This window comes from Gadus morhua, chromosome 7 (genome assembly GCF_902167405.1).
Source record: "Gadus morhua chromosome 7, gadMor3.0, whole genome shotgun sequence".
Lineage (NCBI taxonomy): Eukaryota > Metazoa > Chordata > Actinopteri > Gadiformes > Gadidae > Gadus > Gadus morhua.
Genome location: NC_044054.1, coordinates 5,284,377 through 5,310,120, shown reverse-complemented (window position 1 = coordinate 5,310,120; position 25,744 = coordinate 5,284,377). Strand labels below are relative to the sequence as shown.

At 44.6% G+C, this 25,744-nt stretch overlaps 2 protein-coding genes across 3 annotated transcripts in view; one reads left to right on the top strand and one right to left on the bottom strand.

Moving 5' to 3' along the window:
* Nucleotides 1-61: 61 nt before the first annotated feature.
* Nucleotides 62-18,820, bottom strand: LOC115547938 (zinc finger protein 687b-like). 2 transcript variants are annotated; one of them, XM_030362453.1, is made up of 8 exons: nt 18,721-18,820; nt 6,727-6,789; nt 3,902-6,532; nt 3,642-3,728; nt 2,386-3,500; nt 2,136-2,291; nt 1,408-1,493; nt 62-1,250 (listed from the first exon to the last, which is right to left on the bottom strand). In XM_030362453.1, the coding sequence occupies exon 3, from the start codon at nt 6,523-6,525 to the stop codon at nt 5,593-5,595; it is 933 nt and encodes a 310-aa protein (XP_030218313.1). In that variant the 5' UTR covers nt 6,526-6,532; nt 6,727-6,789; nt 18,721-18,820; the 3' UTR covers nt 62-1,250; nt 1,408-1,493; nt 2,136-2,291; nt 2,386-3,500; nt 3,642-3,728; nt 3,902-5,592. The 2 variants fall into 2 exon arrangements, with proteins under 2 accessions (XP_030218313.1, XP_030218314.1); XM_030362454.1 differs by lacking the exon at nt 18,721-18,820 and having other exon boundaries at nt 6,727-7,154.
* kpnb3 (karyopherin (importin) beta 3) overlaps nt 18,772-25,744 on the top strand; it is a 33,337-nt gene continuing 26,364 nt past the window's right edge. Inside the window, exons 1-6 of the mRNA XM_030362452.1 lie at nt 18,772-18,976; nt 21,553-21,633; nt 22,929-23,121; nt 23,410-23,512; nt 24,090-24,186; nt 25,100-25,204. Of these exons, the coding sequence (XP_030218312.1) occupies nt 18,899-18,976; nt 21,553-21,633; nt 22,929-23,121; nt 23,410-23,512; nt 24,090-24,186; nt 25,100-25,204 (657 nt within the window). The 5' untranslated portion in view covers nt 18,772-18,898. The remainder of the gene's footprint in view (nt 18,977-21,552; nt 21,634-22,928; nt 23,122-23,409; nt 23,513-24,089; nt 24,187-25,099; nt 25,205-25,744) is intronic.

Genomic DNA, 25,744 nt, shown 5'->3' with positions numbered 1-25,744 from the left:
TAACCAAACTATTATTTCCACATTTAAAAATTCTATAAAAAAAAGACCCTTGGCCAACAGATAACTTTAAATGTATTTATTCAACTTTAACATATGAACCGTAACATATTTAACATGAGGGGAGGAGAGAGGAAGTGAGGAGGAGAATGGAAAGGAGGAGAAAGGAGCAGATGAGAGGGAGGGAGATGGTGAAGAGGAGAAAGGATGGAGAGGGGAGGAGAAGGGTGGAGAGGGGAGAGGGGAACAGAGGAAAGGATGGAGAGGATGAGAGGCGGGAGAGAAGAGGATAGAGAGAGCAGGACAGGGCCATGAGGGCAGGATGCTATGTTTTCTAAAAAACAACATACTGGTATATACTGCTTTATCACCATCTGGCGACTGGAATCTCCCTGTCCAGATGCCATCTTGATAAAGACTACCCTTAAAAGGCAGTCTTTATCAAGATTGCATATTCTGAATCTGCTGCTGTGTTTTCAGCACGGATATAAACTGCAATGATCTTTAAGAAATAAGTAAAAAATAGAAGCCTACCAAGCAAATGAACCAGAACAAACACACACATGGTAGCAGGCCTATACACAGGCTCTATCAAATCTGAACTGCAATTAAATTAAATTAAATATTGCTTTCCGGAAGCAGTGTTGACCCTCAAACGACTAAATTCAAAACATTCACTTAAAGCTCAAAGCCCAACAATATAACATCTTAAATGGCTACAGCACCCATGGCTAGGTGCAACTACCATACTAATACTACAATAATAATAATAATTAATAAACATACTATAATAGTACTACTATCGGTTGTCGCTGAGGTTCTCCCCCTCGTAACGTGCTGGCCAGCAGCTTAATACACAGACACACAAGCACAGGTGCATATACTGTGCATGCTGCAAACACACACAAGCATGTCTACACATGGCACACATACTACTGTGTAGTGTGGAGTTCACCATTAAGTTTGCGAATCTTGGAGCTCATCTTGTTGGAACCAAGCTCCATCAGGATCTTCTGAAGAGCCTCAAAGGTGAACCTGAACCCCTTGAGATATTCCATGTTAAGAGCATAACAGAGTCCAAAGAGCATTACCACTCCAGCTGCCACGGAAGACAACTCAGTGAGGACTTCTACACCATCAATGATGATCCCGATCTCTTTGGGCTGTTTTAGAAGGCTTGAATTCTCTCTGAAGACGAAGACCGCCATGGTGGTACTGTCTAGCTCTTGCTTGGCTTGATCTATCTGGGACATCTGAGGTAAAATATAGGACAACATGTATAAGTGAACAACTGCAGTGAGTGAGGCACACCTGATTAATTACCACATCCAATGGCAGAGCTGTCAAGCTTCCCCCAGGATTAGTAAAGTTACATCTCATCATGGAGAGACAGAACAGATCTGGACATACCGTGTATTCTTTTATCAGGTCCTCAACAGATTCTCCCAGGTTTTGAGGTTTGAGGACACACTCCCTTCTGACATCAGCATCTGCCTCTTGCAGAGACAGTGAAAAAGAGTTACTATGCAATGTGGAGGATAGGCAAGCTTTTGAATTCCCATCTCTACCACAAACAGTCGGTGCTTGTACGATTGGATCCATATCACAAATTAATTTAAAGCAGAGCCATACAGGGGTCATCTATGAGCCATCTTTGTCAGAAACCACTGACGGTCTCTCTTAAAAGAGGGAAGACTGGATGGCTCTTTGCCTGGTCAGGCCAATCCTGCCTTTTACAGCCCTCTCTCAAGACCTGCCAGTGGTCATTGACGTGTTCTCATCCTGGATGTCTCTGCTTTCAACTAATTTGTGCTGTGTATGAATGTGGATTTGACCTGGAATCAAGGTATTGTTCCTCCAAACCCCCTGAAATGCAACTGTGTTTGCACCAGAGGAAGGGCACCTGCTGCTTATTGCAAAGCCCACACATCCTTCTGCTCCACACACACACACACACACACACACACACACACACACACACACACACACACACACACACACACACACACACACACACACACACACACACACACACACACACACACACCAAAATAAAAATGGAAAAGGATACCTATCCCCATCAGACAAGGGTTAAAATGCTAACTGTTGTTGGTGGTTAATTATACACAACATCATACCTGATCAAGAAACTCCAGGATCGTGGCAGTTTTTGCTTTGGTTGCTCCTCCTTTCTTTCTGATGATCTTCAGTAGCTGCGTGGAGTACTTGTCCAGCTGGGCCATACATCTCGTCAGCAAGGGAACTGCAGTAACCCGCAGAAACTTGGCATTGATCTGTACATGAGGAAGCAGTGGACAATTGTTTTTTTTATTATAGAAGACCAACTTGGCACAAGCATTCAATATAATCCACACAACATTATTTTACCTTTAAGGCATTAGTATAGAAGAGGTTAAGAAAGTATCTTCCATCTGAAATAGAGCTGGCCATCTTTCCATGAGGTTCTCGATGGAAGGCTTCTGATCCACAACCTCTTGCCTCCTAAAGTCGAAGTTCCACGCCATCTTCTCCCGTATGGTTTTCTCATTGTTTCTCTTCTTTACTTCAGTCAGAAGCAATGTTCTCTCTTGCTCCAGGCTTTCTGGAGTCGCAATGCTGGTCTGAGGATAGAAATTGGCCTCACCTCTTCTTGCCTTTTTGTTGTTCTTTGCTGGGAGGGGATAGAGATCTTCTCGTGACTTATATTTTAGAGTATTCACCATGAGCTCAAATGCAAGTCCATGCGACTTCAGCTGAGTGCGATAGTTGCACATCTTGCTCTTGAGTCTCATTTTCCATCAGTAGCTCTCATTTGAGGAGTCGGATTGCCTCAGGCAGGGATGCTTAATTGTCAGAGCCACTGCAACATCACCCAAGTCTGCATCAGTGGGGTATGCCTTGTAGGAGAAAATCTTCTCTGCCAATCTTTCCAGTATGTCGGACAGCATTTTTGACGAAGGGGTCAGTCTAGTTTGGTTCCTTGTGTATTCAGCATTCCCTTTCTCGATATGACCTTCTGTTTCAAAGGAGAAGGTCGGGATATTGAACTGCTTTGGCCAGGGCTCTGTTCGGAGTCTCCCGGAGGGGCTGCTGCTGAGTATGACTGTGTCACCTGAATCAGTGTGTGCTGAGAAGGAGCTTGAGTCTAGCTCACTCAAATTAGATGAGACACTGTCTATAAATTCCAGAATGATATCACTATCAGGAATAAGCGGTATGACCTTGATGGTGGCAAGATCCTTGATCGAGGAGGTTGTGCTCAAGTGAACAAATGTTCCACCAAAGTCCACATCCTTGTATTGCAGCCTGATGCATCCAATAAGTTGGCATGCTTCTTTGACCACCTGTTCAACGAGCACTTCAACCTTCTCTGGCACCAGTGGTAGATCCATCCTCTCTGAGCTGTCGTCACTCAACAAGATGAGGAGTCGTATGGGATTTGCCATATTGACTGATCAAGGTGTGTCTCGGCGTGAGGGTCCAGAAAGCTGCTTCAATACCACCTAAAATAACAAAGGACCGGGAAATACAAAAGAAATGACATCAGCTCGCTCAGGTTTCTACAGATGAATAAAAGCATTTTTTCCGAATGGGAGCCTATCTGAGCATGGCTAACAACAAGCAAGGTTAAGGACTGTTATTACCTGGATGTGTTGAAGGAAGGTGAATGTAGATGGTGATGCCCAGGCAACCGATGAAGTGCAGGCTGGCGTCAAAAACGTCCTGGATGTCTTTACACACAACAGGACCAAAGCATTACTTCACATTCACAACCACATTGTGTGGGCATAAAGACAGGTTATAATTGTAATAAGTGCAGATTGCAGTGTCAATTAAGTGCCCATTTAACCTTTTTAGTATAATTAATTATATGCAAATAAGATGTTTTAGAGAAAATGCAGACCTTAAACTTGAATATATCTCTTCAGGGTAATCAAACGCGCTCCTCCCACAGTGTAATCCACCAGCGGATATGGATCAGTCAGTTCATCTGGCGCCACAAGTATTACGTCTTTGGTGGAGCTCACTTCAAGTTTAAAGGCCCTGAAGTGTTCCAAGTGCCACGCACTCAGCTTCCGAACAATGAAAAAAAGATTGTCCTTCAGAACCAACATGTGGATGATTTCTGTGAATTCAGGGATCTCTGCCAAAGATCCATGTGCAAGGATCATTCCAGTTCTGTAGTTGAATCCATCGTAAGTGACATTCTTTGCCAGACACACATTGTCCATGGTCGGGTGTTTCAGCCGTATAGCTTGTGCGATCTCCTCTTTCAACACATCAACAGAAAGAGTTGAAACATTTGACACTTCCAGAAGACGTTTTTGAGAGTACATTAATACCTGCTGTGCCATGCGAAATTGGTGTCGCTCTGCCAAAGACAACACATTCTTGAAAGATCTTGTATATCGAACAACTCTCTTAAAAAAACTGTGCTTTGCTTCAAATCTCGAGGTCCAAAGACAGAGTAATGGTCCTAATTTACAAATAAGTTGAGGATAGTGTTCCAAATAATGATGCTTAGGCAGCAGGTTGTAGTCTGGGAAAACCTCTTGAAGTTGTACTCTGTGCTCTGAGATCTTGAAATTCAAATATGCAATCGATTCCTCTGTATGAATAGGTGAGACAACAAGGTCCACAATTTCCTTTAGATCAGTCAGTATTTTCCATGCAGGTTCTTCAACAGGCACCTTCTGGCCAACAAGGAAGGGGAAAAACCTTAACAAACACCAGTTCTCGTGGGAATTGCCACCTATTGTCTTTCGAGATGCAAAGGTCAATGGCACTGGATGGGGACAATTAACTTTGTCAATCCACTTAAAGGGGAAATGTAGTATAGACTCGTTTAAATATGCAAGTGTAAAGTATTTCTTAGATGTGAAGATCGACAGACATAAAGCTATCTCTGCAGGAACAATCCCTTCAAATAAATCATGGACCAGATCTGGAGGGAAACCGGTAGTAACTTTGAAATGACTGAGTTTCTCAGAAAGGACACATCTCCTCTTGACACCACAGAAATTGTTCCGAGATTGTTCCTCTAAGGTTTTGAGATTGTCTGCGTGAAGGGATTCTGTTCTGGATATAAAAGCTCCACTGTCTTGCTTAGTTTGAATTTCTGATTTGGAAGCTGCACAAAATCGGCATACATGACCACCTGAAAAACTCTCAAGAAATCCAGCGATGCTGTGGGCTCCAAGATTGTCGGCTATAACACACTGCACTGTTCCCTTAACAGATTTCCCTAACTTTGGCAAAAACACACTATGCTGTTCCAAGGAAATTAAATCACAAATGAGAGGCTCGAGTACTGCTTCATAGCCATACACCTTCAAATCATTACTTCTGACTAGAAGAGCCAACTGTATCGATGACAGTGAAGATTGACAACCGGGGGACAGATTACCTAAAGTCCAATAGATGGCACAGATTTTATGCTTTCGTCGTGATGTCCCAATGGGATTACATATTTCGAAATCATCACTATAAAGGTTAAGTGAAATTACACAGTCTTTAGACAGAAATGTGTTGTTTCTGAAAATTTCACCATCAAAGGGACAACTGTTAACATGCTGTATCACTCTCGGGTGATATTTAGAATTTAGAATTTAGAATCTGTTGCAATATTTTCAGCACGGATAGATACTGTAAGGGTTTTTTGTTCCTTTTGTCAAGAATATATTCCACTGGTGACACTACACCAAATTCTCTTCTATAATACGATTTGCGCTTCCAAGAAGTAGACAATGGGCCTTGTTTCACTATTGCTTTTTGAATTGGATGTGAAGAACATAGAACAGTTGCTAGCTCTTCAACAACAGATGCTTCCACATGACAATCATTATCTCCCAAAACCTGATTAATTGTTTTTAGACTAAGTGGCACAGAGTCAGTTCCAATAAGATGTTGTAGTTCCTCAAGCAATTCGTTGACAGCTGTACTGGAGACTAAGTATGTATGTTCCAATTGAAGTAAAAGTGAAGCTAATTTCAGTTCAAATTCCTTTTCTGGATCTCTAGACTCTTCAGTAATTGGCTCATCCAGCTGTACTTCTTCATTCAGGTCAGAGTTCAATGAGTCAGAAGGATTGGAACTGAGTGATGATGTGACAATTATTCCACTTTTAAAGTCATTGACGGTGCATGACTGATGTTTTCTCCATTTATGGGTCCGGAAACTGTTGTATATGTTTGTTTTGTATGAACAACCATCAAACATACAAGAGACTTGTTCATTTTTTTTCAAATGTTGATTGATATGAAGAAAAAAATCATACTCCGTGGAAAGCTGATTGTTGTCACAAATGTAGCACTTGAATGAAGAGATGTTTTGTGTGGACTCCTGAGAAGGATGATTCCTAGTAATATGTTTTTGTAGACCATTCCATGTCTTGGACGAACAGGGGCAATTTGCATGGATGCATGGGTAAGGAAGGCGCCTACCGTGAAACCTATGGTCAATGCGGTAATGTTTCAGTAGCTCAGATCGTTCTGAAAATGACAGGCTGCAGTCTTTGCATTTCCACATCAGATACCTGAGAAAACAAAGGAAGTAATAGTAAATTCCCTACATACACCGATCTGTGTCAGTTCAATCAACAGAACTAAAACAAATAAGTAGTCCTCCTGCTGCTATGAAAATGTGTAAATGAGGGAGGGTCTAATATTCAAGGGTGATTTGTGAAATGGTTAAAAAAAAGCAATGTGCAGTGTAGATGCAAGATATTACCTGTGGAGGTTGAATGAAGATATAGGCTACAGCCAGGGAACTGAAGAGAGCGACCACGTGTTTCTGAAAGCATACAAAATAAAACAAACAATTACTACTCTCTGAAGACCACATAATACAACACCAATAAATAAACGTTCCGGGGTGGAGAGCGAGAGAGTCTGTGGGGGGATTATCACGCTGATACGTAGTACTTCCGCATTCGGTGTTCATTGTGCACTGTGACATCCGGTGAATCACTCATCACTCTGGCGAACTGATGATGGAGGACCGGCAGTTCACTTTCACGACATCCCTGGTAAATGTACCCAAAGTCACGTTTTCTGAAGTTCACAGACTTACCGAACAACACTCCATAACAGCCCGCTCCAAACTGGACAAGGGATTGTTTATTTTTCGAGAAATATATCGACTACGAATGTGAGTGTCTGCTAGCTAGCTTACGCTACGTAGGTTGGCTTATGCTAACGTCAGTTTGGCGTCAGCTCAGTCTGGAGGGATGAAATGATAAGAGATGAAAAATAAGGTAGACTTGTACTTCTTTGGTACATATATGAATGTGTATCTTCAGCAGAAAGTGAAATTAATGTGAAATGAACTGAATGAATAAAGGAACTGAAAGAATAAAAGGATTTAATTCATTCCCTTTTTCTGAGTACATCATTCACTACATTATATATTAACATTATTTTGAATACTTTCAGGATGGACTGACTGGACTTTAAAATTGATTATAGATGAAAGACTTCTCATTCAATTAAATACATGTCATTCAATATATACAATGTTTTCAGTGTACAAAATTACAGCTCCTGAAAAAATGAAGGGACCACTCCAAATGTTCAGTGCCTCTCGTTTTAATATTTTACATATTATATTTATAGGTACATGTTTGAGTAGAAACACTTTTCAACAGGGATGTAGCCTTTTAAATCAAGTGGTCCCTGGAAGTTGGTCATCACACAGCCCAGTAGGGCCGAGATCGTTTATTGGCCTGTGGCATGTGCCACCGCGACCACTGACATACCATGGCATATGCCGTTCTGGAACGGTAACTGCCGTTCTGAAACGGTAACTACCGTTCTGAAACGGTAACTGCCGTCGCGACCACTGACATACCATGGCATATGCCGTTCTGGAACGGTAACTACCATTCTGAAACGGTAACTACCGTTCTGAAACGGTAACTGCCGTCGCGACCACAGACATACCATGGCATATGCCGTTCTGGAACGGCAACTGCCGTTCTGAAACGGTAACTGCCGTCGCGACCACAGACATACCATGGCATATGCCGTTCTGGAACGGTAACTGCCGTTCTGAAACGGCAACTGCCGTCGCGACCACTGACATACCATGGCATATGCCGTTCTGGAACGGTAACTGCCGTTCTGAAACGGTAACTGCCGTTCTGAAACGGTAACTGCCGTTCTGAAACGGTAACTACCGTTCTGAAACGGTAATGCCATGGCATATGCCTTTCTGGAACGGTAACTACCGTTCTGAAACGGTAATGCCATGGCATATGCCTTTCTGGAACGGTAACTACCGTTCTGAAACGGTAACTGCCGTTCAGGTGGAACGGTAACTGCAGTTCCCAACAATGGTATGTGACACCAGCATAACTCCTCCGTATAATTTCAAGACAGGTATTGCCATAAATGTAAAGGTATATATATTTGGTATTTATTGACACAATATCACAACATAACGCCGTAAATAAAGGGATTTACACGTTTCTCTCGTCCGTGCTGTTGTAAGGATATTTCCGATCTGTTTGTTGTTGCTTTTGTAATGACAGATGCTTTTGAAAACAGCCGGACTTGCTCCGGTGACGGTAGTTATAGCCTAGCCTTCTAGGTGGCCATAGAGCTATAGTCTATTGCTTTGTTCCAATATCAATACTATCCGCAGTCATTATACTTTAATTTAGTATGACTTATTTTTTATATAGTTTGAGTACGTAATGCGTTGCAATTAAGATCAGGGCGAAAGGAAGTGTAGTGAAAGGACCCGAATGGTATACTCAAAACGGTCAAACCGATGAGTGTGGATTGATGTACACCTTTCGTGCTCCACGGCAGCGATCTTAGCTACGTAGCTGAAGAGGCGTAGCCAGGCTGAGCCAACGTCGGCGCATTTTCTTTAATAGGTCCATGCATTTTCCACGTATCCTGCATTAATGGAGTCATTTTGTAGTTTTAATAGCTTTATAACTACTATGTGTAAAGAGTTCACCGTTCAAAGCGAGATGTTTATTGCGGTTGCGATCGTAGTTTCCGGTTAGTGCACCAGAGCCAGGTCCCTATAGGGGTGGCACTGTAGGCTATGGCTAGACAGTCATCCATTTTTCCACTCGTGTTTTATCAAGATGTTCTAGTAGCGTAGCCTATAATAAAGCCTACTGTATGACTGCTTCAGCTCATAACTATTCAATAGGCCAAATATTAAGTTTTGCATTTGTTCTTATTGGTGTTTAACCAAATATTTTAAGTAGGCCTATAGGTTCCTATCATTTAACCCTGATCCAGTGTCATAAACCTTTCTATATCGACATGATCCAGTGGTATCATGGCATACAGGCCAAAAGTTTTTCCGCTGGCAAGCCAATTATGTTAATCGGAAGTTCCATTTCCTACTGGAACCACCGTTTTCCCGCTGGCATGCCACTCATGTAAAATGGTATTACCAGTTTCTACTGGCACCTACCGTTTTTCCGCTGGCATGCCACTCATGGAAAATGGTATTACCAGTTTCTACTGGCACTTACCGTTTTTCCGCTGGCATGCCACTCATGGAAAATGGTAATTACCAGTTTCTACTGCCACCTACCGTTTTTCCGCTGGCATGCCACTCATGTAAAATGGTATTACCAGTTTCTACTGGCACCTACCGTTTTTCCGCTGGCATGCCACTCATGGAAAATGGTAGTTACCAGTTTCTACTGGCACCTACCGTTTTTCCGCTGGCATGCCACTCATGTAAAATGGTAATTACCAGTTTCTACTGCCACCTACCGTTTTTCCGCTGGCATGCCACTCATGTAAAATGGTATTACCAGTTTCTACTGGCACCTACCGTTTTTCCGCTGGCATGCCACTCATGGAAAATGGTAATTACCAGTTTCTACTGGCACCTACCGTTTTTATAAGAATGATTGTGTAGCTGTGAATCATGAGTGGTATGTGTGTATGAACGGGTAAATACCACAGGAAAGGAATATCTACTGGCAAACGGTAGGTGCCAGTAGAAACTGGTAATTACCATTTTCCATGAGTGGCATGCCAGCGGAAAAACGGTAGGTGCCAGTAGAAACTGGTAATTACCATTTTCCATGAGTGGCATGCCAGCGGAAAAACGGTAGGTGCCAGTAGAAACTAGTAATTACCATTTTCCATGAGTGGCATGCCAGCGGAAAAACGTCATGTGCCAGTAGAAACTGGTAATACCATTTTCCATGAGTGGCATGCCAGCGGAAAAACGGTAGGTGCCAGTAGAAACTGGTAATTACCATTTTCCATGAGTGGCATGCCAGCGGAAAAACGGTAGGTGCCAGTAGAAACTGGTAATACCATTTTACATGAGTGGCATGCCAGCGGAAAAACGGTAGGTGCCAGTAGAAACTGGCAACGCACTACGTACTCAAACTATATAAAAAATAAGTCATACTAAAATAAAGTATAATGACTGCGGATAGTATGGATATTGGAACAAAGCAATAGACAATAGCTCTATGGCCACCTAGAAGGCTAGGCTATAACTACCGTCACCGGAGCAGGTCCGGCTGTTTTCAAAAGCATCTGTCATTACAAAAACAACAACAAACAGATCGGAAATATCCTTACAACAGCACGGACGAGAGAAACGTGTAAATCCCTTTATTTACGGCGTTATGTTGTGATATTGTGTCAATAAATACCAAATATATATACCTTTACATTTATGGCAATACCTGTCTTGAAATTATACGGAGGAGTTATGCTGGTGTCACATACCATTGTTGGGAACTGCAGTTACCGTTCCACCTGAACGGCAGTTACCGTTTCAGAACGGTAGTTACCGTTCCAGAAAGGCATATGCCATGGCATTACCGTTTCAGAACGGTAGTTACCGTTTCAGAACGGCAGTTACCGTTCCAGAACGGCATATGCCATGGCATTACCGTTTCAGAACGGTAGTTACCGTTTCAGAACGGTAGTTACCGTTTCAGAACGGCAGTTACCGTTCCAGAACGGCATATGCCATGGTATGTCAGTGGTCGCGACGGCAGTTACCGTTTCAGAACGGTAGTTACCGTTTCAGAACGGCAGTTACCGTTCCAGAACGGCATATGCCATGGTATGTCAGTGGTCGCGACGGCAGTTACCGTTTCAGAACGGCAGTTACCGTTCCAGAACGGCATATGCCATTGTATGTCAGTGGTCGCGGTGGCACATGCCACAGGCCATTAAACGATCTCGGCGTCTCTCACACAGCAGACGGTCCACAGCTGATTGACTGTCGCAGACAAGGTGAGAGGACAGTGCGTTCCCAGATGCGTTATTCCTTGACTGCCTAGTGCTCTTTCTATGAGGATTCGAAGTCGAGAGATTGCTTGTGTTTTCAGAGCATCCTCTTCAGTGAACTGCGCAGTGGTTAGAGATAAATTAATTAGTAATATTATTGTGAGTGCTTCAGTCCATCTTAAACATGTGTCTACATATCTTAATGGTCACATTTGGGTCAAAGTTTTAATTTGAAATGTTCATTCCTTTCATGCCTACCTGTCATCTTGAAGGGTGGTATAATCAGCGTTGCCCCACGATCAGCTATTGGCTTCTCGATGGTGAAACCCTTGTCTGCCATGCAGCCATCTCCTGGCTCCAGTAAATCCAGCAGTCCACTTCGTTCAGTCAGCTCTGGGTCGGAGATGGAGCCGGTGAAGAGACTTGACACAAAAGTCACAGCACTACAAGGGGCAATCCCAATCAAGGCCTTAAAGGTTGTTGTGTTCTTGTAAGATGATGTTCGGGTAATCATCGACTTCACCTCGGTGCAGTCGATGATTACCCGAACATCTGGACTGTACTGCACAAATTTGCTTGGCATGGTGTTCTTGACTCCTCCATCGGCTCTTATTCACAGGGCAGCGGTTGCTCAGAGGAAGGGCCGGGTGAACGTCATGGCCTAAGCGAGTTGATGCTCTTTTATAAACAGACCCCCTTCTTGGCAGTCCCCAGTTGTTCCACTGGAAACGGGAGGGTACAGACCCGATTTTCAGTCGCTTGGTGTGACCCCGGTTGGTTGCTAGCTGTAGCGTTTGTAGTCTGATTCACTAAAGTGCCGGCTACAAACAAACGTGCTACCTTGTTTTATGTTAAAGTTTGGCCCTTCATCCCGGCGAACCGCTTGAATCCACTTCTTCCTTAGACTCAATTCAGTCGGGAATCCATGGAAACTTAAGTAGGGTTGGTGTTGTTTGTTAGATGTACAAAGTGGAACAGAGGAGTGACATCTAGCCTTTGTTTCAGCCATTGTTGAAGTGCCAGACAAAGACAAATCCCGCCACCGGAACCCGGAAGCGTGATAATCCCCTATGACAGACCTCAGGTGAAGCTACGTGCAGCAGAGTATGTGGGCTACCAGCCACACTAGCTGCCCCGGATGTTAGCGAGCGATTCATTGTCATAACGTTACCGGTAAATGCGTTATTACAACTCAAACGTCAGCTAGCTCATATTAGCTAGCTAACTCGCCAGGTAGCCTTGCGGGTAACGCCAGCTACCTTGCGGGTAACGGGTCGGAAAAACACGTGTTAAGGCCCAGCCAAGAGCCTGCCTGGAACGCGGCACATTCCGCTATAGACGGATTATGAGATATCGGGCACCTGGGCACGTGGACTCCGCAGCAGTATTAATTTTGTCAGCTATTTTAGATTTAGTCTTAGTCTTTAGACGAAAATGCTTATTGGTTTAGTCACATTTTAGTCATTGTTCTCCTTCGTACATTTAGTCTAGTTTTAGACGACTAAAAGTAATTTTAGTCAACTTTTAGTCAAAATGTTTTCTCTTTTTAAACTAATTCAATTAGGCTAACCCCTGATTTATGGACACCTGCTAAGTGGTTCCAGTCAAATAGAGTACTAAAGTGTAAACGTCACGTTGTCCTGGCAACCGGATTTTCTGTTCTAAACAACCGAACGAGAGATGGCGTTTTCCATTGCTTCCATGTGTTGTTTCTTTCAAATGAAAATGATTCAATATCAAGAGGTGAAAATCACTACCAATCGAAACATGTCGAGGCCATTCATGTATTCCCCTGGGGTATTAAAAGGAAAAGTTTGTAAACGTTACTTTAGTTTAGTTTTTCTTTTAAATGAAGACAATCTATTCTCAATATTACTTAGATCATTGGTAAAGCAAACTCGCAAATCAATTTCCAAAAAAATCATTCCTTTTCTATAAAAGGTTTGTGTGGCATAGGAGTTCCCCTTGTTCATTTGGTTTGTTTAGAACCGAAAATCGGTTGCTACGGAAACGTGACATCACACTTTAGTGCTATATTATTTGTTCAGCTTTCAAAACGAGAGCTGGTAGATTGTGAAGAATGCATCAAACTGTAATCAGAAAACGCGGTTATATGCTATAGACTTGGCTTGGTTGCCATGGCGGCGGCGCACATAGTTGCAGCGGCCCGGAGCTCCCAAAACTGGCATGTTTTTTTGTAATTTTTGGTAGCACTTAATATTATTTCACACAGCTTTTCACACTGCTTTCAAACCGAACAATGAAGTACAGCCGGAATTAACTTTTAAAGCTCAACAACGCTCCATTTCGCCAACTCCCAGCGGACTTCACCATCCAGCACTCCTGAGGCTGAGAAGCGGAGGAGGAGACGCTGTGCGCGGCTGCAGATCCGACTGGAACTAGCTTCACAAAAACACATCAAGAACTGCTGCAGCTTAATCTTTACGGAAACCTGTCTGGAGAACAAGACCCCGGACTCGGCTATTGAGCTAGATGGCCGCACAATGAGCAGATAGAACAGCAGACATGGCTTTGTTGCCATGGCGGCGGCGCACATAGTTGCAACGGCCCAGAGCTCCCAAAATCTGGCATGTTTTTTTGTAATTTTTGGTAGCACTTAATATTATTCCAGTTTTTCACACTGCTTTCAAACCCCGACAATGAAGTACAGCCGAAATGAACTTTTAAAGCTCAACAACGCTCCATTTCGCCAACTCCCACCGGACTTCACCATCCCAGCCGAGATCACCAGATCACCATCCAGCACTCCTGAGGCTGAGAAGCGGGGGAGGAGACGCTGTGCGCGTCTTTTCAGTGTGAAAAACTGTGAACTGGACTGCATTGCTGCACTGTACACTATTTTCCATCTATTGCAGGACTGCAGCCCCCCCCATCTCACTCTCACACATCACAACTATGGACTGGACTTGCTGCATTCTCATTCATGTTATTTATTTATTTATTTATTTATTTATTTATTTATCTATTATTTATTTATTAATATATTTATATTTATATACTATGCCAGTGGTGATGCTCTAAACTTAATTTCGTTGATTAACTCTGTTGAACAAGGACAATAAAGAAATCTAATCTAATCTAGACCCTATAGTATCTGTGCTATAAAGGCTGGGACGAATTTCGAATTATAAATATGTACAAATATTATAACGTGCCAAGTCGTAGCTGTGCGTTTGAGTATTCTCTGCGAACCGACTCGGATCTCGGATCTGACGCCATGCCCACACTTCAACGTTTAACGCAGCATGAGGCCCGTCTGAAGGAGTGAACATTGTTTCCGTTGCATAAGAACCTTACGGGAGGGTAATGATTGGAAAATATCATACATTTTGAATGTCCAAATAGCACACCACTCACATTTTAGTCCCGTCTCGTCTCGTCAACGACAACGAAACTTACATTTCGTCATAGTTTTTTATTATCAAAGATCTATTTTTAGCTCGTCAACGTCTCGTCTACGTCATGGAAAAAAACGTAGTTGACCAACATTTTTCGTTAACGAAATTAACACTGCTCCGCAGGCCCCTCTTTTTATTTTACTAAGTAGTAATAGGCCTGAATTTTTGTATTTCTCTACTGATTGCTTCGACAATGCAACATTAAAAGTTACTAACAGCGACTTCACACAGAAGCTCTGGCTTAGGGCCCCTGGGCATGTGCCCGGTGTGCCCATGCGGTAATCCACCCTTATTATAGCAATTTTGCCCAAAAAAACACACAAAATACTAAAACATTGATTATCTGCAACTGATTTGCTACTTACGTTTATGTTTGGACGAAATCTATGGGGTCAGAACAGTCTCATTAATAATGAATGCACAGAGAAGGATTCACAAATGTATTTTTTGATTTATATATAAATTACTCTCTTCCCACAAATACATTTCAATGCACACATAAATGGATATTGGTATGTATAAATGTAAAATAAATCCATAAACAAAAATAAGTTTCACAAACACATTTCTAATCCACACACAAATGTACCTTGTTTTAAATAAATGTAATATAAATCCATAAATATATTAATTAAAAAAATATTTGCAATTTGCATCACAATGTATTTGGATGTTGTAACATTTATATACAAACTGTTAAACTTGTATTTACAAGACGTTTTTCATTTGTGAACTTAATTGCATTTGTGTGGGAACTGGTCTGTATTTATGTGTGGATTTTTGAGACTCTCCTGACGTCGCTAGATTCACAAATGCATTTTTTTCAACAAGGAAGTCTCTGTAGCCAATCAGATGCCTCCCTCGTTTTCAGTCAACCACATGACTGCTGTGACTGGGTTTTTACGTCGGTGCCGTTTACTACTTTAACGGCACCGATAATCCCAAAACCCAGTCGAAATTAGATGGAAAAAGTGTCGTGACGCAGCATTCACTTCTTCACCACCTAGAGATTGTTATGTACGATCATTCAAAAAACCATGTTCTTTCCGATAGAGTAGACATTTGACAGAGAACCGGGAGGCTTGGAGGCTGGACTCAGAGGTCGGAACTGCAGCCATGTGATTGGCTGAAAACGAGGGAGGCATCTGATTGGCTACAGAGAGTTCCTTGTTGAAAAAAATGCATTTGTGAATCTAGCGACGTCAGGAGAGTCTCAAAAATCCACACATAAATGCAGACAGTTTCACACACAAATGCAAACAAGCTCACAAATGAAAAGCGTCTTGTAAATTCAAGTTTAACAGTTTGTACATAAATGTAACAACATGCAAATACATTTTTGATGAAAATTACAAATCTTTTTTAAATTAATATATTTATGGATTTATATTACCTTTATTTAAAACAAGACATATTTGTGTGTGGATCAGAAATATGTTTGTGAAACTTATTTTTGTTTATGGATTTATTTTACATTTATACATGCCGATATCCATTTGTGTGTGCATTGAAATGTATTTGTGAGAAGAGAGTAATTTATGTATAAATCACAAAATACATTTGTGAATCCTTCTCTGTGCATTCATTAATAATGAGACTGTTCTGACTCCATAGAAATCCTCCAAGGATGTAAACGACCAAAAGAGAGCTCTCACGTTCTGAGACTGGGACCTGAATGTGCTCCGACTGCATGCAAATTCAAATTCGACTCAAACTAAAAATATTACATTCAGGTCATGAATAAAAAAAAATAGTTTGAGAGTAATCAAAAACTTGTTTTGTGTCCATTGGACGTATATTTATTTCAGTTTAAATCAAACTTGGTGTCTCAAAATGCAAAAAGAGTGAGTTACACAATCAAATCAATAATTGTATCCTGTTTTCAATGACAGTTATTAGTTTGAATGAACAACTGCCTGTAACACTTTTTACAGTGTGTATCAGTCCTAATCCTGAACGCACTCTGCATACATTTATTCTTTCCCCCCCTGAAATAATTCCATATTACAAAAATCCAAAATAGCAAAAAAGCGCGGCTCCTTTCAATGGAAAAGCAAAATCGTTAGGAGCTGTTGCTAGACCTAGAGTTTTACCAGGGCACAGGCCCCCAACTGCCAATACTTTTTTTTTATTTATTTTTTTACGTGTGCACAATATGAAATGGATACTGAAGGGTATGTACGAGCTTCAAAATCATTGTTACTGTCATACTGTAGGCTATATTAAAGCACTGGTAAAGGTAAAGATTCAAAGATAGATTCATGAGTAGGCCTACCTGATATTTATTTAAACAAATACACATCTCAAAGATTTACAAATAAGGTAACTGACAAATAAACAAAAAGTCTCTTTATGACCTTCACCTCTTTATCAGGAGAAGTCTACACATCTATATTTATTTAGAAGCTGTGTGGAAACAGCATAATTTTGCCAGAACGACATGCTAAAAAGGCAAGAAACAAGGTTTAAAACTAATAGAATTTCTGACTTATGGTGAGGTGGCTCATTGCCACCAATCAACCTGGAAAATGTTATAGAACCATCAAAGCTCTTAAATTAAACTAAATAAGGCCATACACTACTGCACAGAGCCTTTTTAAATGATTATTTCTTAACTATTAAGCTGTATCGCCGCGCCTTCATGGTGGCAAAGCGGTCAATAACTTGGCTTTGACTCACTTTGCATCGTTGCTTCTTTTCAATGGACAATGGAGAAAGTTCGTGAAGCCTTCCTTGCCCCATGGTTGACCTAAGCCATCTGTGGAGCCTTCTCAACACACTGAAAGATTGCTCACAACTACAACTGTTTACAGGAATTGTGAGTGCAATCTGAATTATCTGTGTCAGTGTTGGGATTATTGTTGGATCCAGTATGTTAAAAACACCCTGTATATCCATAATTTCCTTTTTTGTGTTAAGGAAGTTTTTGGCCACTAAAACTTCCTCAAGTTTTGAAGACAGACAATTTTTCATTCATTATTCATTTTCCGCGTGTGTGCGTGCAAGCATGGTGTGTGTTTGTGAGTGCTATAAAACTACAGGCTACAGACGCTCAGTATTGAAAAACTGGTGCTAATTATGTGGGCAACATTCTCTAACACCAATCGAGTTGTCAATGTTTGTGTCAAACAAGTTGAGAATTTGTTGTAACGTTAAAACAGGAGATAACTGTGCTGTGACTGGGCTGTTTCCAGCTCCCGTGGTTTCTAACGAAACATTCAGAAGAGTCACGTGGACGAATCCGGAAATAACTGATTTTTTTTATTGGTTGTTGCGTTAAATCTTACCCAGATACAGTAGTGCTATTTTCTGATTGGCTTTTATGTAGCCCCTTTCGTTTTTTGATTGGCTGGTAAGTGACCGGCTCGACTGAAGACTCCCGAGGCAGCAGGAGATGCACTTGATGAATTCCTGCCGATTCCTAGCCAGAGCGGCGCTTCTGCAGATTAATTTAATAATGATCAATGGAATTTTACTGGGGCACTGGAGACTTTTACTGGGGCACGTGCCCCAGTAAAAAGGGACTGACGACGCCTCTGAGCTGTACATATTTTGGACAGCGTTGCGTTTAAAGCTATTCGGCGATTTTGCCTCTTTTACAGCTTTTGGTGTGAACGTACAGTTACGCAATTATCTCCGCGGCGCTATTACAACCATTACCGCTCCCAACGTGTTCGTTTGGCGCGCCTTCCAATCACCTCGTTCACGCCCCCCCCGTCCCTCCCAGCAGCCAATCCAATCGCAATCCCTTTGCCACACACACACACACACACACACACACACACACACACACACACACACACACACACACACACACACACACACACACACACACACACACACACACACACACACACACACACACACACACACACACACAAACATGTATGTATAAACATTTATTACACACAAATCTATTTCTTAAATGAAATGTATTATTATGCACGTATATACACACACACGCACGTACGCACACACTTACACACACACACACACACACACACACACACACACACACACACACACACACACGCACGCACGCACGCACGCACGCACACACACGCACACACCTGATTGAGTGCCGACGGACCAATCGCGACGTAGTTGTGTCATTGTGTCATCGGCGCCGGCCAATCACCTCGCGGAGCGGCGGGGACCACGGGGGGGTCGGGCAAAACAGCGCCGTCCGCCGCTCACGTCTCTCTTCCACCGGGCTGCTGCTCCTTCTTCCCCCTGGATCTCACTGCAATGGCGGAACAGCAGCAATTCTACCTCCTGCTGGGCAACCTTATGAGCCCCGACAACGGCATCAGGAAGCAGTCAGAGGTGAGGCGGGAGCCGGGGAGGAACGCGATCCCGATCCGATCCCGACAATTTTGACGGTTGACGCGGAGCGGATCAGTTGCGGAGGGGAGAAACCGTTGTTAGCTCTCAGAGGCTAACCGGGGCTAGCTGCCTGTATCTGTGCGTGTGTATGTGTGTGTGTGCGCGCGCGCTGGGTTCCCGCCGCGGCGGTGAGGCGCGGATCGCGGGGCGGCCCCACGTGGGGAGCCGACACACCCGCGAAACCGGCCGCCCGAGTCGTGTCGCTCACTAAGCTAGCTAGCTTAGTGCTAACTTTATCCCAATGTATCGTGGACGGTGCACGCTAGCTCAGCTTACTAGCCTAGTGCTAACTTTACCCCCCCCCCCCCCCGTGTTGTGTGGACGGTGCACGCTAGCTCAGCTAACTAGCCTAGTGCTAACCTTATCTCCCGTGTTTTGTAAACGGCGCACGCTAGCAGGATAGCTAGCGTGCGCCGTCCACGCAACATAAAGTTAGCACTAGTTCATTAGCTTAGCCCTAACCCTAACCCTAGCGCTAACTTTATCCACCGTGCTGCAGCGTGGACTGATCACAGGCCCTGGTACATGTGCTAAATGTACGATGCTAACCCTTAGCCACCTAGCCAGAGATGTGTGATAGACACCATAGTCGTGGCTTGAAGGGGAAACTAGCACAGCTGACTGGTTAGCAGACTAGTTAGCGGACTGGGTAGTTGAGGTCTTAGACTTGTGACTTTCGAGTTGGCTGACTGATTAACTTCCCTGTTAGCGAGTGATATAGCAGCTGACTGGTTTAGCTGCTGTCCAGTCTGCTAACATGTTCGCCTGGTCGCACTTGTTCTGCGCCACACGGTCCAACCATAATCATCGGTTTAACTAGTGATCTTAGTTTATTGATTACCTGTTTGTTATTGACATAATGGGAGTGAGCCTGTGTACATCGATCAGTGTGTCGTGACGTGGTCTCCCATGTGTTATCAGGGGTTCACTGTACTGCCATCCCCGCTGTCTCCCTGCGGAATCATAAACTCCCTATGCTTTGGTTAATTGACTAACTAATTGATTAATTGAGATTAAACCCACTTGGCCCAAGTCGCGTCACTGCAAAGCCTTCGCCTGGGGTCACTGCGATCTCCCTCTCGGATCACTGGATTAGTCTCACTGAGTCACTGGATGTGTGCTGCGGTCATCGTCTACTAGTGTCTCTGGCCCTTTCACTCCCTCACCCTTTCTCTCCCTCACCCTTTCACTCCCTCAACGCCCCCCCCCCCCCCCCCCCCCCCCCCGATTAGGGTCTTTTATCCCATGCAGTGAGGGGTGCTGCAGTCACAGTCCACGGTCTCTCTGGCCCTTTCTCTCCCTCACCCTTTCCCTCCCCCCTGATTAGGGTCTTATCACGTACAGTGAGGGGTCCCCACTTTTGGATACGTGTTATAAACGTATCGCGCCATCGGTCAGCGATTCTGTTGTGTGGGTCCGGTGGACTGTCTGGTTTAAGCTCAGTGGAATCCAGGCTTCTGGTGGAAACGCACACGTGTGAATGCACACACAGAGATGGCGGTACACAGAGAAAGACACGCGCACACACACACACACAAACAGAAGTAGGCAGGGATACATACAAGTAGGGAGGGACACTCACACACGTAGGGAGGGACACTCACACAAGTAGGCTGGGACACACACAGTCACACACACACACACACACACAAGTAGGCAGGGACGCGCACACACACGAGTAGGCAGGGACACACACACACGAGTAGGCAGGGACACACACACACACAAAGTAGGGAGTGACACACAATAGTAGGCAGGGACACACACACAACTAGGCAGGGAAACACAAAGTAGGGAGGGAGACACGCACACAAAGTAGGCAGGGACACACACAAAGTAGGGAGGGACACTCAAACACTAGTAGGCAGGGACACACGCGGAAGTAGGAGGGACACACATAAGTAGGCAGGGACACACACGGAAGTAGGAGGGACACACAGATAAGTAGGCAGGGACACACACTCACACACGCATAAGTAGGCAGGGACACACACACATACACTGGTAGGGAGGGACACACACACTGGTAGGCAGGGACACACACACTAGTAGGCAGGGACACACACACACACACACACTGGTAGGGAGGGACACCCACTAGTAGGCAGGGACACACGCACTAGTAGGCAGAGAGGCGCGCGCACACACACACGAATATCCAGTTTTCTTCGGCACACCACATGTTGGCCATGTGTGAAATGCAGTGAACACGCTCATTTTCACACTTATAGTACGCACGTATTGTATGTTGAACGTCCTTACACTTAAAAGTAGCCCTGGTGTAGCATCTAATCCTAGCTATCTTCCTTGTATGCGGGGAATGGGTTAACCCAGTGATTGTTAGTGCTTGGCACTTGTTTCTATGAACATCCTTACCAGTACCACAGCGATATATCGTTGTTTCTCTTTATTCTGACATGTACTTATTGTGAGTCGCTCTGGGTAAAAGCGTCCGCCAAACGCCCTGAATGTAAATGTTCCCAGGTGTGTTCCTGACACACTGTCTGCGTTCACAGGAAACTTACGATGGGATTCCCGGTCAGAACAAGGTGACCTTTCTGCTGCAGGCCGTCAGAGATGCGACTGGCACAGAGGAGGTGAGTCTTGACATTCACCCATTCATTCATAATCACACACCGACGCCGGAGTCAACCCATCAGGGTGACAGCCAGCTGGTCAGGAGCAGTCAGGTTGAGGCGTCTCGCTCAGGGACACCTCGACACTCAGCTAGCTGGAGTCGGGAGCCGAACTAGCAACCTTCAGGTTACCAGTCGATCCGCTCTACCTCCTGAGCCAAATGCCGCACTGTCTTGCAAAAACAGTTCTGTGTTTCAAGTGTGTTGAAATAAACACAACATGAAATGTCTAAAAACATTTGCAGTCATCTCTGGGTTATTTCCGTGTTGACAAAACCCCAGAGGAACTGGATTTCATCATGTGGCCATGACAAAACATTTAGCATGGCCCGCTAGACGTACAAGGGGCAGGGGTGCAACTCCAGGGAGTCAAGGAAACCTTTCAGTCGACAAGAGAGCGACCAAGGCTTTGTAGTGAATGGTTTTTGGGGGGATATATACGGTAAACGATGACTTGGGGAGAGTCATATTGTCAGAGTTAGGATATATAATGAGGTGGCGGAAGGGGAGAAGATGAGGATAATGAGAAGGAGGAAGGGGAGGTTGAGAAGGAGAATATGAGGTGAGGAGGAGAGTAAAGGAGGGAGGGGAGAAGGAGAATAGGAGGTCAGGTCGATGAGGAAAAGGTTAAAATGAGGAGGAGGAAGTGGAGTAGGAGAGGGAGGTAGAGGAGGCGAGGGAAGTGTTTTCCTGGAGCCTGGAGAAGAAGACGCAGCAGCAGCAGCTGCTCTTGTCTGCTCAGCGCTCACCTGGCCGCTCACGTTCACTACACAACGTCTCTGAAAGCACATGGCCGCTCTCCCTCCCGGCCTGATGCCAGTATTTTTAGACCCCTCAAACGGGCGTCAGGGTTGCAATACACTGTCGGGTGTGTGTACACACAATACAGGCATACATGGTAATTAAATGCTCTCTGGATTCGGTTGACTGTGACTAGACCCAGAGCGATGCCAGGGCCTGATATCCCGGTCAGCGACAAAATAATAATTGTGTTTTAGGTTTTGTGAAACATCATGGGTTTCCTGGATGTTCCTCAGAGGCTGAGGTTGGCCTCTGAGGACTGTCGGCCTCTGGAGGGTCTTCAGAGGCTGGTGGTCTTCAGAGGCTGATGGCCTCTGAGGCTGGACTTCAGAGGCTGTGGTTCTCTGGAGCCCCTCGGCCTCTTGATGACCCCACACCTCACTCCCCTCACCCCCTGCTCCTCCTCCACTGACCCCCTGCTCCCCTGTCCCCCGGCTCCCCCTAACCCCCCTCAGGTGAAGCAGATGGCGGCGGTGCTCCTGCGCAGGCTGCTGTCCTCCTCCTTCGAGGAGATCTACCCGGGGCTGACGGTGGAGATGCAGACGGCCGTGAAGACGGAGCTCCTGGCCAGCATCCAGACCGAGGCCTCACCCAACATCCGCAAGAAGGTCTGCGACATCGCCGCCGAGCTGTCGCGCAACCTCGTCGGTGAGAACGCGCTCTGGGGACGCCTGGGCTCACCGTGAGGACCATCTGTGGTCGGATCGGTTGTCGTGGTTCTGGAGCGGTTTACTGGCGGTTCTACAGCTGTTCGCTGAAGGTTCTAGTTCGGTTGTCAGATCTGTGTTCTGATGGGTCTGACGGTTCTAGATCTGTTGTCAGGTCTGTGTTCTGACGGTTCTAGATCTGTTGTCAGATCAGCGTTCTGACTGCTCTAGATCTGTGCTCTGTCTTGGTGCCCTGCCTGACGTGCGGTTCCTTCTCGGTTCCCTCCAGGTGACGACGGGAACAACCAGTGGCCAGAGCTCCTTAAGTTCCTGTTCGACTCGGTCAACTCCCAGGACGTGAGCCTCAGGGAGTCGGCCCTGCACATCTTCTGGTGAGCACCGCCGGGCTCTCTCACCCATTCATACACGCATTCACCAATTCATACAGAAATTCATCCATTAACCCATTCATGCTCACATTCATCCATTCCCCCATGCATACACGCATTCATTTATTCACCCATGCATACGTACATTCATCAATGAATTCACATTCACGCTTTCAAGAACATATTCACACACGTACACAGTCCCCAATTCACACACACAGTCACACACAGTCGCCATTCACACAGTCATCCACAAACACATTCACCCTTCCACAAAAACATTCCCCAACGGCAGAGTCGACCTCTCAGGGCGACAGCAAGCTGGTCAGTAGCAGTCAGGGTGAGGCGTCTCGCTCAGGGACACTTCCACACTCAGCTAGCTGGAGTCGGGAATCAAACTAGCAACCTTCAGGTTACCAGCCAACCCGCTCCTAATGTGCTCAAATTTATTCATGTGTTCATGTCAGGTTCAAACAAACGGGGTACAATAGATTGTTCTAGATCGGTCGCTGTGATTGGGTAAACGTTTTTCTGCGTCGTTCCGATGTTGACGTTTCACCGTTTTCCCCAACTTCTCCAGGAATTTCCCGGGGATCTTCGGGAACCAGCAGCAGCATTACATGGAGGTCATCAAACGTATGCTGGTCCAGTGCATGCAGGACCAGGAAAACCCACAGGTAGGAGCCCCTGAGGTCATGACCCTTGAGCCCCTGAGGGCAGTGTCCTTCTGTACCAGTTTAGGTAAGGCAAGGCAACTTTATTTATATAGCACTTTTCATACACGAGGCAGGCTCAAAGTGCTTCACATAGAAACATGGTCATAAAATTAAATAATTGAAAATAAAGGCAAAGTTAGAAAAAGGCATTTTAAAAATAGATAGCAAAGTTAAAAAAGCATTTTAGAAAGTGCAATGTATTTAAGGACTCCAACCCGACCTAAAGGAACTTGGTCCTTTCTCTGGGAATGAACCAGTGTCCTCCTATACCAGTTTAATGAACCAGTGTCCTCCTATACCAGTTAAATGAACCAGTGTCCTCCTATACCCGTTTAATGAACCAGTTTGAAGAATCAATTGCCAGTACTCCCAGTGTGGTGTTGAGTATCTTTGGTGTATGGGTTTGAATCCCTCTAGAGGGGGGGCCTCAGTTAACACACCAGACCAGGGGTTTGAGCTTTCCTCTGTGGTCCAATTCTTAAGAAGCAACAGGTCAAATGGCAGACTCCTGCAAAGAAAAATTAGGACCACTTGGTATAGCAAGTCTTTTGTGCCTACAGAAATAAGGCTGTACAACAATATAATTAAAAACTGTTAGTCATTTTAAACTATGAGCATACTGTATGTATCTGTACTTAACTATTTTATTTATTCATACATGCTTGTCATGTTTTATATGTTCTTACTGCTCTGTCTGTCTTGTCCTTGTTTTTCTTTTGATGTTTTGTATTTGTTTTTTTAATGCTATGCAGTAGGCTGTATCGCAATGGAGCGTGTAATGGAGACCACATTCATTTCCTACTTGGATAATGAAGTTCACCTTGTCCTTAGTTGCCGTGTTGCTCATGGGTCTCTGCCCTCCTACCCCCCTCAGATCCGCACCCTGGCCGCCCGTGCAGCCGCCTCCTTCGTCCTATCCAACGAGGGCAACACCCCCCTCCTCAAACACTTCTCCGACCTGCTGCCCGGCATCCTACAGGTACGACCCCGCCGTCTCCGTCCCTCCGAACCCCAGAGCCCGTTCTGGTGTGAGGTCTGACCCCTCACACCAGACCCCTTGGTTTAACCCATCACACACAGCCGTCATGGCCCAGAGCAGTGAGAGACCCATGCGCGCGCGCAGACGCACACGCACACCTCCTATACAAAGGTTCCCCCCCCTGGTGTGAGGCACACACAGACAGTCACACCTCCTATACGAGATTCCCCCCCTGGTGTGAGGCACACACGGACAGACAGACAGAACCCGCCTATACGAAGGTTCTCCCCCTGGTGTGAGGCACACACAGACAGACACACACCTCCCATGCAAAGGTTTCCCCCCTGTTGTGAGGTGTGACCCCTTGTAGGGCTGGGATAAACGATTATATTTTAAACGATTAATCTAGCGATTATTTTTTCAGTCCGATTCGATTTCGATTATCTCCCCATTAATTGACTAATAGCAATTTATACATGTTGATTTACATATCTGAATGAAAAAAATATGAATTCCTTAACATTTCAATGTTAATTGCCT